The sequence below is a fragment of the Giraffa tippelskirchi genome, chromosome 12, assembly GCF_054371585.1.
Source record: "Giraffa tippelskirchi isolate mGirTip1 chromosome 12, T2T-mGirTip1v1.2.pri, whole genome shotgun sequence".
Lineage (NCBI taxonomy): Eukaryota > Metazoa > Chordata > Mammalia > Artiodactyla > Giraffidae > Giraffa > Giraffa tippelskirchi.
In genome coordinates this window covers 11,548,313-11,562,511 of record NC_137286.1, presented here as the reverse complement: position 1 = coordinate 11,562,511, position 14,199 = coordinate 11,548,313, and the positions used below count along the sequence as shown (strand labels likewise).

General features: G+C 36.2%; 1 protein-coding gene across 2 annotated transcripts in view; it reads left to right on the top strand.

Annotated features, from left to right (window-relative positions):
* Nucleotides 1-14,199, top strand: part of UNC79 (unc-79 subunit of NALCN channel complex) — a 269,126-nt gene that overhangs the window by 95,242 nt on the left and 159,685 nt on the right. For both annotated transcript variants that reach the window (XM_081548126.1, XM_081548125.1), the window contains one exon: nucleotides 10,258-10,322. In XM_081548126.1, coding sequence (XP_081404252.1) covers nucleotides 10,258-10,322 — 65 coding nt within the window. The remainder of the gene's footprint in view (nucleotides 1-10,257; nucleotides 10,323-14,199) is intronic.

Here is a 14,199-nt window from a genome sequence, read left to right as displayed (position 1 = left end):
CTGGTACTCTTGCCTGGAAAATCCCATGGACGGAGGAGCCTGGTGGGCTACAGTCCATGGGGTCGCTAAGAGTCGGACACGACTGAGCGACTTCACTTTCACTAAGAGTCACTTTCACTTTTCCCTTTCATGCACTGGAGAAGGAAATGGCAACCCACTCCAGTATTCTTGCCTGGAGAATCCCAGGGATGGCAGAGCTTGGTGGGCTGCCGTCTATGGGGTCGCACAGAATCGGACACGACTGAAGCGACTTAACAGCAGCATGCTTCATTCAGAATCTCTTTGTCTGATTTTTCTTCCTCCTCATTAGTTGTTTAGCTTCCCAAATGTATTCTTCATTTTGTTAATTATGTTTTTAAGTTCTAGAATTTTCATTTGGTGCTTTAAAAGTTCCAATTATCTGATTATAATCTCTAATTTGTCTTACTTTATAGCATATATTAAGCATTTTTATTTTAAAGTCTGTTTCTGATAACTCTGTATTCTAGATCTCTGGAGGCTCTGATTCTATTGAATTTCTTTTGCTTTCTTATCTTTTTATTTTATGTTCTTAAAAAGTAATTGTGTGCAAGATATTAGATAGAAAAACTATAGAGTTAATTTGAGGTTTAGGATTAAATTGTGTTTCTTCAGAAAGTATTTATGTTTGCTTCTGGAAGGAAACGGTAGACATTGGTAACCCAGGTCACTTTAATGCAGCTCAAAAAAACCAAAAAATCTATGGTAAATTCTTGAGATAATTTGAAGCTGGTCTTCAGTCCCTGTGAGGGTTGGTCTATTTCTGTTTCCCCTTTACTCCTAGGGAGTGACCTTTTGGGACCTCTACCCACAGCCCAGGGTGATTTTTAGGTTTCCCATTCTTTGGTGGTCAACCAGTTCCAAATTTAGTTCTCTTGTGTCAGAGAGTCTGTTGAAATTGGCTCATGTTGCAGAATTGGCAGAAAGAGAAATAGGCAAAGGAGAAAGAATGGACTCAAATGCCAGGTCCACCTTTTGGCAATCCCTTCTTCTTTTGGATCATGGCCCCACAATTCTCCCATAAAATTCTCTGGGTTCATTTGTTTTTGCATTTAATTGTGTCTGGTTTTCTAAGTATTCTCAGTAGGAGAATTGTTTTGAATTAATTTGTCTATCATTTCTGGGGAAACAGAACTCAGAATTTTTTTTATGTACTATTTTCAGTGGTGGAATGTATATATTTTTCAAGGTCAGGTATATTTAAGAGTGTCTTTCTATTTCATCATGAGAAAAACCTTTGCTTCACTGTGAAAAATATGTAAAAATTGCTTCACTGTTTTCTGGCATTCAGAGTTATAGAAGACAAGCCTTAAACCAGTGATTTTGTCTGTTATAGGAGTTACTTTTGTTGCTCTTAATTCATGGAGCCTTATCTATTTATTTAAAAATAGCTTTTTAAAAATATTGCTATATAAATATCTTTTAATTAATTTGTCATAGCTTTTTTTCCAAGGAGCAAGCATCTTTTAATTTCATTGCTCAGTCACCATCTGCAATGACTTTTGAGCCCAAGAAAATAAAGCCTGTCACTGTTTCCATTTTATCCCCATCTATTTGCCGTGAAGTGAGGGGACCAGATAGCATGATCTTAGTTTTTTAAATATTGAGTTTTAAGCCAGCTTTTTCACTCTCCTCATTTATCTTCATCAAGAGGCTCTTTAGTTCCCTCCTTGCTTTCTGCCATTAGAGTGGTGTCATATGCATTTTTGAGGTTATTGATATTTCTCTTGGCAATCTTAATTCTAGCTTGTGATTCATCCAGCCCAGCATTTTGCATGATGTTCTCTGCATATAAGTTAAATAAGCAAAGTGATAACATACAGTCTTGACATACTCCTATCCCAATTTTGAACCAGTCTGCTGTTCCATGTAAGGTTCTAACCGTTCCTACTTGACCTGCTTATAGGTCTCTCAGGAGGCAGGTAGGGTGGTCTGGTATTCCCATTGCTTTCAGAATTTTCCACAGTTTGCTGTGATCCATAGAGTCAAAAGTTATAGCATAGTCAGTGAAGCAGAAGAGACGTTTTTCTGGAATTCCCTTGCTTTTTCTATGATCCAGCAGATGTCTGCAATTTGATCCCTGGTTCCTCTGCCTTTTAGTTCTTGGTTCACACACTGTTGAAGCCCATTTTGATGGATTTTGAGCATTACCTTGCTAGTATGTGAAATGAGCACAATTGTATGGTATTTTGAACATTCTATGGCATTGCCTTTCTTTGGGATTAGAATGAAAATTGACCTTTTCCAGTCCTGTGGCCACTGCTGAGTTTTCCAAATTTGCTGGCATATGGAGTGCAGCACTTTCACAGCATCATCTCTTAGAATCTGAAATAGTTCAGCTGGAATTCCATCACCTCTACTAGTTTTGTTCATAGTAATGTTTCTTAAGGCCCACTTGACTTCACACCCCAGGATGTCTTGCTCTAGGTGGGTGACCACACCATTGTGGCTATCTGGGTTACTAAAACCTTTTTCTGGTACATTTCTTCTGCATATTTTTGCCACATCTTCTTAATCTCTTTTGCTTCTGTTAGGTCCTTACTGTTTCTGTCCTTTATTGTGCCCATCTTTGCATGAAATATTCCCTTTGTATCTCTAATTTTCTTGAAGATATCTCTAGTCCTTCCCCTCCTATTTTTTCCTTTATTTCTTTGCATTGTTCACTTAGGAAGGCTGTCTTATCTCTCCTTGCTATTCTTTAGAACTCTGCATTCAGATGGGTGTATCTTTCCCTCTCTTCTTTGCTTTTTGCTTCTCTTTTCTCAGCAATTTGTAAAGCCTCCACAGACAACCATTTTGCCTTTTTGCATTTCTTTTTCTTGGGGATAGTTTTGATCACTGCCTCCTGTACAATGTTACAAACCTCCATTGTTCTTCATGCACTCTGTCTATCCAATGTAATTCCTTGAATCTATTTGTCACTTCCACTGTATAATCATAAAGGGTTTGATTTAGGTCATACCTGAATGGCCTAGTGATTTTTCCCTGCTTTCTTCAATTTAAGTCTGAATTTTGCAATAAGGATCTCTTGATCTGAGCTACAATAAGCTACAGGTCTTGTTTTTGCTGAATGCATAGGTTGGTATAGCTTCTTAGGTTAATTTTCTTTATAACCTAGTTGACTTTTACCCTAACTGAGCACTATTTATTGCATTGAATGAGTGTTTCTAATTTTGCTATTTCATTTTTAACTACATTTATCATATCTTTTATCTAAATCTGTTTTTGTTTCATTCTGTTAGTATCCTTTGTCACCCTAAAATATTTTGACTTTCTATTCCTGTTTTTATAGAGGTCTTGCGTTCTTGCTTCATGTTTGAGATGCCACACACTTTCCTAATTTGATTCAATGACTAGATGATGATCAGACAAACGTTTTCTCTCATGTTTCAGTACACTGTTTCTTTTCCTTTGAGGTATACATTTGATTGATCCTTCATTTTTTAAAAACAATTTTATTGAGTTATAATTTTCTTTCAGTATAATAACACATTTTAAGCATAGTTTGATAACTTTTGACAAATGTATATTCTAATGTAATCAAAGCTATAATCAACACACAGAACATTTCCGTCATCCCCAGAATATCTCCAGCTTTCTTTTCAGTAAGTTCACCATAGACAACCACTGACCTGCTTTCTGTCATTGTATACTAGTTTTGCCTGTCCTAGGATTTCATATGAATGGAATCACATAGTATATACTATTTTTGTGTCTGCTTATTTCATTTAGCGTAATGTTTTTAAAGTTTATTCATGTTGGTATATCAGTAATTCATTAAAAAATATTGAATAGTAATGCATTGTATGGCTATATCACAGTTTATCTATTGGTTTCTTGATCAACGCTTTTACCTATTATGAAACATTCATATAAAAAAAGTATTTTTTATGAAGATACACATTTATTTCTCTTGATAAATACTGGGCAGTGAAAATACTAGATTGTCTGGTAGGTATATGTTTAATTTTATAAGAAATGTCCAAATCATTTCTAAAAAGTGATTGTACCATTTTATACTCCCTCCAGAAGTATACTGAGAGTTCTAATGCTGTATTGTTATCAATACTTGGGATTGTTGGTCTTTTTGATGTTAGACATTCTGATAGCCAGGTGGTAATGACACATTGTTGTTTCATTTCTCTGATAACTAGTGATAATGAACATCTTTACAGGTGCTTATTAGCCATTTGTATATTTTTTTGTAAAGTTGTCACTGAAATCTTTTGTTCATTTTAAAATTGGATTTCCAGTCTATTAGATGTTCAAAATAGAAGACTTTTTTCAAATATATATATTATGGATATGGTCTTTCAGTCGGATTTCCTTTTCAGGTATTTCAAAGAGCAAAATTTTCAATTTAATAAATTTCAATTTATTGATTTTTCTTCTATAGTTTTTTTTTAGTCTCCCCTAAAGTTATAAGGAAATTCTCCAGTGTTTTATTCTAGAAGCTTTATAGTTTAAGCTTTTACATTTAAGTATATGACCCATTTGGAATTAATTTTTGTATATGGTGAGACATAAGGGTTGACTTTTTTGTTTCAGTTCAATTTGTTGAAAAAATTACTCTTTCCACGTTGGATTGCAGTGACTATTTTGTCAAAAACTAATTGCTCATATATGTATGAATCTATTTCATTGTCTATCTTCACACCATTATCACACTATCTTGATTAATGTAGTTTTATAGTAAATCTTGAAATTATGTAGTTTAAATCCTCCAGATTTGTTCCTTTTCAAAATTGTTTTGACTATTTTAGGACTTTTACATCTTAATAGAAATATTACTCTCAGTTTGTCAATTTCTACAAAACAGTCTGTTTTGGCTGGGATTACATTGAATATGTAGTTTAATCTGGGGGAGAATCGACATCCTGAGAAAAAGACTCAATACTGAGTCTTCTGATTCATAAATATGGCAATTCTGGCCATTTATTTAGGTGAATAAATAAATAAAATTAAATAAGTCATTTAAATAAATAAATTAAAGAAATCTTTAGTTTCTTTCAGTGATATTTAATGTTTTCAGTGTACAGGTGCTATTGATATTTTGTCAAAGGTATTCCTCATAACTTCAATATTTTATATTTTGGGTGCTATTGTAAATAGTGTTTTAAAATTTAATATTCTACTTGTTTATTGCCATTATATAGAGATATAATTTACTTTTGTGTATTGACTTTACATCCTTCAACTTTGCTAAATTCACTTATTTTTTGTAGCTTATTTGTAAGTTTCTTAAGATTTTCTGTATACATGATTTGCTTTCTTGCAAATAAAGATAATTTTTTTCCCTTCTAATTTGTATGTGTGTCTGCCTACCTACCGGCCTGGTTCCCTCCTTCTCTCTCTTTCCCTTCTTTCCTTTCTTTCCCCACTTCCTTTCTTACTTTCTTTTTCTCATTATGCTGGCTTTTATCTCCAGTTTAGTATTAAATAGAAGTGCTGAGCATGGATTTCTTTGTTTTTCCCCTTCATTTGTGGCAGGAAAGTGTTCAGGCTTTCACTGTTAAACATGATGTTAGCTGTAGGTTTTTCACAGATGGTTTTTATCGTGTTGAGGAAGTCCTCATCTATTCATAGTTTGTTGAGAATTTTTATTGTGAATGAATGTCAGTTTTTGTCAAATGTGATTTCTCCTATTAAATGATCATATGACTTCCCCATTTAATTCCATTAATAAGGTGAATTACATTGATTTACTTTGCAGTGTTAAACCAACCTTGCATTCCTGGGATACGTTCCACTTTTCAGCTATATTATCCTGGCAGACTTAATTGCTAATTTTTTTGTTAAGTGTTCTTGCTCCTGCATTTATGAGGGATATTGATCTACTTTTCTTTTGTTGTAATGTTTTCATCTAGTTTTGTTTACAAAGTAATTCTGGCTTCATAAAATAAGTTGGAAATTGTTTCCTCCTCTTTTATTTTCTGAGTTTATGTAAGATTTGTATTATTTATTCCTTTAATAGTTAATAGTGAATCCATCTGGTAAATCCATCTGGTCTTGAGGATTTCTCTGTGGGCAAGTTTTACATTACGAATTCAATTGAATAGAATGGGGCATTTAACTGTCTACTTTTTATTGAGTTGAATTTTGTAATTTCGTAACTGTGCTTTTTGATGAATGTGAGCATTTCATCCAACTTATGTAATTTATTGGCATATGCCTAGTATCTGTAGTGATGTCCTACCTTTCATTCCTGACATTGGTAGTTTGCTTCTTTATATTTCTTAATTCATAGTCTACCTAGGGGCTTATCAATTTTATTGAACTTTCCAAAAAACCCACAGCATTTGTTTTATGATTTTCTGTTAGTTTTTTGTTCTCAGTTTTATTGATATATACTTCTATCTTTATTATTTTCTTCCTTCTACTAACATTGGATTGAATTCGTTCTTTTTGTATATTATTAAATAGAAGTATCAATCGTTTATTTTGGACCTTTAAAATTTTTCAGAGCAAGAATTTAAAGCTAAAAATTTCCCTTTAAGCTTTGCTTTAATTGCAGCCTACAAATTCAAAATGCTGTGGTTTCATTGTATTTCAGAAACGAATATTTTCTAATATTCCTTGTAATTTCTCTTTGATTTATGGATTGATTAGAAGTAAGCTTTTTTAAATGTACAAATATTTGGTTATATTCTAGATATCTTTTTGTTATTTATTTCTAGTTTAATTCTATTGAGGTCAGAGAACATAGTTTATTCTATCACTCCATTTAAATTGTTGAGGCTTACTTTATGGATGAGAATACTGTCTTAGTAAATGCTGCCTGTGCCGTTAGTACATGTCTCCTAGACACTGTGTCTGTTCCAGTTGTTAAGTGGAGAATTCTATCATTATCAATTAAGTCAAGTTGTTGAGAATGTTGTTCAAGTCTTCTCTTTTTATTGATTTTTTTTGTCTGCTTGTTTTATCAATTACTGAGAGAGGATTGTTGAAATTTACAACACCAATTATGGACTTATTTCTCCTCTCAGTTCTGTCATTTTTGCTTTATATAATTTGAAACTCTGTCGTTAGATACTCTCATATTTATGGTTGTTTTGTTATCTTGATGAGTTGACAGTTTTATCATTGTGAAATATCCTTCTTTGTTCCCAGTAATATTCTTTGTCTTGGAGTCTACTTGTCTGATATTTATATAGACATTCCAGCTTTATTATGATTAGCATTTGAATCATAACAGTTTTTCTCTCATCTACTTTTAAGTTATCTCTTTTTATATTTCAAGCATGTTTCTCTTAGGCAGCATATATTTGGGTCATGCTTTTTGAGAAATTTAAATCCTATTTGACAATCTTTGTCTTTTATGTATTTATTGTTTAGGCTATTTATACTTAATGTAATTACAGATATTATTAGGCTTATGTTTGTTATCTTGTGCTTGTTTTCTATTTGTCACATCTATTCTTTGTTCCTTTTGGGTATCTTGCCTTCTTTTGGATTAGTTTTTACTGTTCCATTTTTCTCTCTTTGAATTGTTAGCTACAGCTTTTTTAAAAAAGAATTACTCTACAATTCTTCAATTGCAAAATGCACCTTTAACTTCATAGTCTACCTTCAAATAATATTATACTAGTTTACATGTAATATAAAAACCCTGTGCACTTTCATTTCCTCCTTCCCATCCTTTTAGTTTCTTATCAGATATTTTGTTTTTCAGTTGCTAAGTTGTGTCCAACTCTTTGCAACCCCATGGACTGCAGCATGCCAGGCTTCTCTGTCCTTCACTATCACCCAGAGGTTGCTCAAGCTCATGTCCATTGAGTTGGTGATGCCATCCAAACATATCATCCTCTGTCACCCCTTCTCCTCCTGCCTTCAATTTTTCCCAACATCAAGGTCTTTCCCAATGAGTTGGCTCTTCACATCACGTGGTCAAAGTATTGGAGCTTCAGCTTCAGCATCAGTCTTTCCAATGAATATTCGGTTTTGGTTTCCCTTAAGATTGACTGGTTTGATATCCTTGTTGTCCAAGGGACACTCAAGAGTCTTCTCCAGTACCACAATTTGAAAGCATCAATTCTTCAGTGCTCAGCCTTCTTAATGGTCCAACTCTCACATCCATACATGACTACTGGAAAAACCATAGCTTTGCCTGTACAGACTTTGTCAGCAAAGTGATGTGTCTGCATTTTAGTACACTGTCTAGATTTGCCATGGCTTTTCTTCCATGGAGCAAGTGTCTTTTAATTTCATGGCTGCAGTCACCATCTGCAGTGATTTTGGAGCTCAAGAAAATAAAATATGCCACTGTTTCCACTTTTCCTCCATCTATTTGCCATGAAATGATGGGACCAGATGCCATGATCTTATTTTTTGAATGTTGAGTTTTAAACCAGCTTTTTCACACTCCTCTTCCACCCTCATCAAGAGGCTCTTTAGTTCCTCTTCACTTTCTGTCATTCAGTTCAGTTCAATTGTTCAGTCATGTCCGACTCTTTGCAAACCCACGGACTACAGCATGCCAGGCTTCCCTGTCCATCACCAACTCCCGGAGCTTACTCAAACTCATGTCCATTGAGTCTGTGATGCCATCCAACCAACTCATCCTCTGTTGTCCCCTTCTCCCCCTGTCTTCAATCTTTCCCAGCATCAGGGTCTTTTCCAATGAGTCAGCTCTTCGCATCAGGTGGCCAAAGTATTGGAGTTTCAGCTTCAGCATCAGTCCTTCCAATGAATATTCAGGACTGATCTCCTTTAGGACGGACTGGTTGGATCTCCTTGCAGTCCAAGGGACTCTCAAGAGTCTTCTCCAACACCACAGTTCAAAGCCATCAATTCTTCAGCGCTCAGTTTTCTTTATAGTCCAACTCTCACATCCATACATGACTATTGGAAAAACCATAGCTTTGACTAGATGGACCTTTGTTGGCAAAGTAATGTTTCTGCTTTTTAATGTGCTGTCTAGGTTGTTCATAGCTTTTCTTCAAAGGAGCATGGCTGAAGTCACCATCTGCAGTGATTTCGGAGCCAAGGAAAATAAAGTCTGACACTGTTTCCATTGTTTCCCCATATATTTGCCATGAAGTGATAGGACCGGATGCCATGATCTTAGTTTTCTGAATGTTGAGTTTTAAGCCAGATTTTTCACTCTCCTCTTTCACCTTCATCAAGGAGCTCTTTAGTTCCTCATTGATTTCTGCCATTAGAGTAGTATCATCTGCATATCTGAGGTTTAGAATACGGCAATTTAGAAAAATGTCCTACTTTCAAACATATAATCCTATTACTTTTTTATGGTGGAATACTGTTAACTAAGTGCTTTGGGCTATGGAATCTTCTGGATGATGATAAGTAATTGTAATTCTCTTTCTGATCTGTCTCAGTTCACTTGGTTCTTGTCTTCACTCTGTGTGTGTACTGTATTTAGGAGCTGGGTATTAACAAATTAGCAGAGGTTTAGACTGTGGGTAATGTGTGAAAGTCAGTTCAATCCCTGGGTTGGGATGATCCCCTGGAGGGGCTGACAACCCACTCCAGTTTTCTTGCCTGGAGAATCCCACGGACAGAGGGACCTGGTGGGCTATGGTCCACAGGGTCGCAAAGAGTTGGGCATGACTAAAGTGATTTAGCAAGTACAGTATATGAAAGAGGTGCATTGCATGTGGGCAAGAAACTCATCTTTTCAGTCTCCACATTTGATGGGGATGGGGTGGGAAATGGAATGGTGACATAACCACTTATAGCAGTTATTATGTATCTGAAAACTTCTTGGTGCCGAAAATCTAGGCTGTTTAGCCTAGTATGCTATACTGAAAAGAACAGAGTTTTGAGAACCAAGAGATATATGTTCTAGTTGCAGCTTGTCACTTACTAACTCTGTGACCATAGCAACCTAACCTTTTAAATTTTAACTTACACATAAAGTGAGGTTAATAATCTGCTGTATCTATCCCACAGAGTTGTTTGGAGGATCAAGTGAAACCATAAATGTAAAAACTTTTAAAAATTTACTAGGCATATCATCATGAAGTAATATCATGGTTTTTGGGTATGCCACCTTACACTAGCTTATCTTCCCCATGGGAAAATGGGTGGAGTTGTGATGTTTTTACTAAATTAGAAAATACTTCATAGATTAAAAAAAATAATTATTTTAGAAAACCTGGCGATGATTCTATTTAGGAGAAGGAAAAGTAGTGAAAAAAATTTTTTTTTTTACTCGTTTTTACTAGGGCCCAAATACTTTCAGTGAGAAATACTCATCAGCTATGCTTTGCTTTACAGCTTGGAACCCTATCCACTGCCAGCACATCGAATGCCACAATGCAATTAACAAACCAGCTGTGAAGGTACTGTTTTATTAGACCTGGGGCAATATTGTATTGTCAGTAGTCAAATTATCAGGAGCAAATTCTTAAATGAAAGGGAGATTGCATCCTTCTCTGTAAAGCAGAAGCCTATTCTCAGTGGTAATCTCAGATTAGTGTACTCTGCTTTGATCTGACTGTATTTTGGTGGGTTGGTTCAAGACAGAGCAATGCATAGTGGTGTCTACAAATTTGTCTCTGAGTTCATAGCCAAGTGCTGTTGGAAACTGGGATAGTTACCAGAATAATCCTGGTGAAACAGTGACATAGTCCTTGACTGGTTTGTATTCGGGCTAATAAACTCAAAGAGATGTACTTTGTCCTGTTTTCATGTGTTTGCTACAAATTATGAGTGGCCTAGTGTATTATTTTGTGAATTCAAAGTCATAGGACAAAAATAGATAAATTTATGAAGTCTGAGCTCAATTCACAAATGCGACTTTTGTTGAAATGACTGAGAGGTTGTTGGATAGCAAACACATAGAAAATTATAGTAGATGTAAGGGAACAGTGGTTTAGAAAGGTCAAGTAACTCTCCTAAGGTCACACAGCCTAAACCAGGTACCTTGACTCTCGGCCTTATTTTTTTTCTACCACGTCAGTTTGGTTCTGTCCTGTTACTACCCTGAATCTTTGAAGTTGAATATTAAGAAAAATGATCACATCACTTAGCAAAATTATTTATGGTATATTTGTCAGATACAACACTTGGATAGAGAGACCTGTGTCTGGATTTGCAAAGGTTATTTTTTATATTACGACAAGTGGGAATTAGGCCAAGTGACTAAAGTTCAAGTTACTTTTTAGAACCTATTGTCATTGGAGTTTGCCTCCCTTGTTCTATAGATAGGTAGACAGGTAGACTGTGAAGATTACCAAATAATAGAAAAATAATATTATCATTTTATAGAAACAGAATAGAAAAGGTAAAATGAGATATAAAAAGTATGAATGGAACCACAAAAATATAAATGAAATAAAATATGTGTTTCATGTACCAAAAGTGGAAAAGGAGTGCCAGTCATCACATTATCATCTAGACATATCTTACCAAAAAAGAACATCTTTGTGTTATGCTTTATCTTTTGTTTTGATGAAAGCAAATTGGATGAATTTATGCTTCCTGGTGGCTCAGATGGTAAAGAATCTGCCTGCAGTGCAGGAGACTCGGGTTTGAGTCCTGGGCTGGGAAGATCCCCTGGAGAAGGGAATGGCAACCCACTCCAGTATTCTTGCCTGGAGAATCCCATGGACAGAGAAACTGGCAGGCTACAGCCCCTGAGGTTGCAAAGAGTTGGACATGACTGAGCAGCTAACACTTTCATGCTGAGAAAGAGCGGGTGAAGGTGTCCCAACAATGGCAGCACAGTCCTCTCCCATACCATGTGCACCCTTCCGCGAACGTCCGTAGACGTTTGGGGTTCACAGGTACTTTCTGGCGTGAGGACATTTTGAGCTAAACACAGGTGAGTTCGGATGTTATTCACAGAGCTCAGCTTAATTCTTCACAATGGTGAGACTTTCACGGTTCCCCTGGTTTCTATATCTTTTTTTCTTTCTGCCTGAGTCACAATGCCTTCTTTTGGTTTACCCAGACATCAACGGAAAATCTGTCTAATTTTCCAGTTATTTTTACTTGATTTTATGTCAGGCTGCATTCTGATTAGAAATGGTTTTTGGCTTCATTCCCACAGAAATCATCATGAATTAGAAATTCTCCCTCTCTTCTAGGCAAACAGTCCAGTCCTCTCCTCTGGACCAGCCTCACTTTTCTCACAGACTGTTCCCTATAGCCAGTCCTCCAAAATAAGCCAAACCATTCTACCTTCTGTCATTTTTTTAATGGAGGTAAAATTCACATAGCATAAAACTAACTGTTTTAAAGTGGACAATTCAGTGGCATGTGTCACATTCACAGTATTATGCAACCACCACCTCTATCTAGTTCTAAAAAATTTTTCTCATCCCCAAAAGTTTACTTTCTCAACCCCAGTTTTCCTAAAGAACTTGCTTTTGCATATTTGCCCTATGCTTCCCAGAGAGGTAATATTCTTACTGACACTTCCTGTGCTGGGGCTGGTTTTGCCACAGATCTGGCTCAGGGTTGCTCTTTCTTTATGATATGCTGCTGCTGCTGCTGCTAAGTCGCTTCAGTCGTGTCCGACTCTATGCGACCCCATAGACGGCAGCCCACCAGGCTCCACCGTCCCTGGTGAGCACTCCCCAAATCCACAGAGATAGAGCATATGACAATAGATCGTTACCCCAAATTCAGAAGCTTATAAAGTTAAATGAGAAGGAAATTATGAAATTACACAGTATGATGCCTATTTAGCTTAAAAATTAGGTATAAGGATTTTATATTCACATTCACAGTGAAAACCAACTGATAATGCTCATTAAAGTGTTACTAGTGACTGCGTTGAGATGGAGGGTTAATGAGTTATTTAAATTTTCTTCCTTCCTTTTCTCCATTTTCTGAAGCCTCTGCCTTGGGCACGTATTATATTTATAAACAGAAAATAACTATTTTTAAATGTAACAGATCAGTCAGATATGAACATGTTAATATGGTTGTAAACTGATCTGTTCAGAGTAGAATGGGATTGACAGCACTAGCCACAAATCTAGTTATGGGTTATGTTAACTCATTTAACATGTCAGAGGTCAACTAGCTAATTACTATTAACTATTTATAGTTATAACATCCTAGGAGTTTTTTGGGGGGAGTGGAATGAAAAAATATCTTTACCTAACAGAAGTATCAATGACACAATGGAAATGACAGTAAATTAACTATATTGAAGAACAGGTCCATATAGGGTGTATGGGAAAACCTCAGGGAAAATGGATTTATCTTCACAGAAAACCTGTATCTCCATAACAGAGAGGCATAACACTAGGCAGTAATTGTTACCAAACTAAACTTGGGTTGCCCCACCTGCATACAGTAAAGCTAAAACTACTGATACTGGGTTGTGGTGAAGGCAAGTGCAGCATTTATTGTAATGTGCCATACAAGTAGTCTGGGACAGGTAGTGCTGAAACGGCAAAACATTTTCAAAGGCCAAGTGAGGTGAGGGAGCCAGAGACGGTCTCAGGGTCTGCGGTCAGCTCAAGCACAATTCTCCAACTGGTTGAAGGTGAGGTAACACAGCGGTGTCACAGGGGTTAACATTATGAATCCTTAGGCACAGTACGTCTGGGGCTACATACTCATGATCATCAAATAAATTTCTTCCATTTGGTGGTGGTTTTAGTATCTATAAAACAACCTGAGAAATGTTGATCAGATACTGTTATCTGGGTAACTTCAGAGAGGAGCTACAGCAGAAAACTTGGGGGAAGTGTTCGTCTCCGGAAGGCCGCATAAGGTCCTGGCTGGTTCCTAATAGTGAAAGTTGTTCAGTCCTGTCCGACTCTTTGTGACCCCATGGACTGTACAGTCCATGGAATACTCCAGGCCAGAATACTGGAGTGGGGAATCTTCCTTTCTCTTCTCTAGTGGATCTTCTCAATCCAGGGATCAAACCTAGATCTCCCACATTACAAGCGGATTCTTTACCAGCTGAGCCACCAGAGAAGCCCGGTTACATAAAAATTTGCCAAATAGAAAAATATTATCTATTTTGTTTGCAATAAGTTGCAAAAAAGTAAGAACAAGAGCCAAAAGTTATGATAGATTCTAAAATGAAAGTATGTTGGAAATATAGTCCATTATATCTCACTCTGCTTTTTTGCTTTTACTTGGTCCTACTTGAAATATCACCTTGTGAAATATTTGGATCCCAGATAATTACCTTACATAGGAGTCAGCAATGGCTATGGCTATGGCTCTCAGCCAAATCTGGCCTGCTGC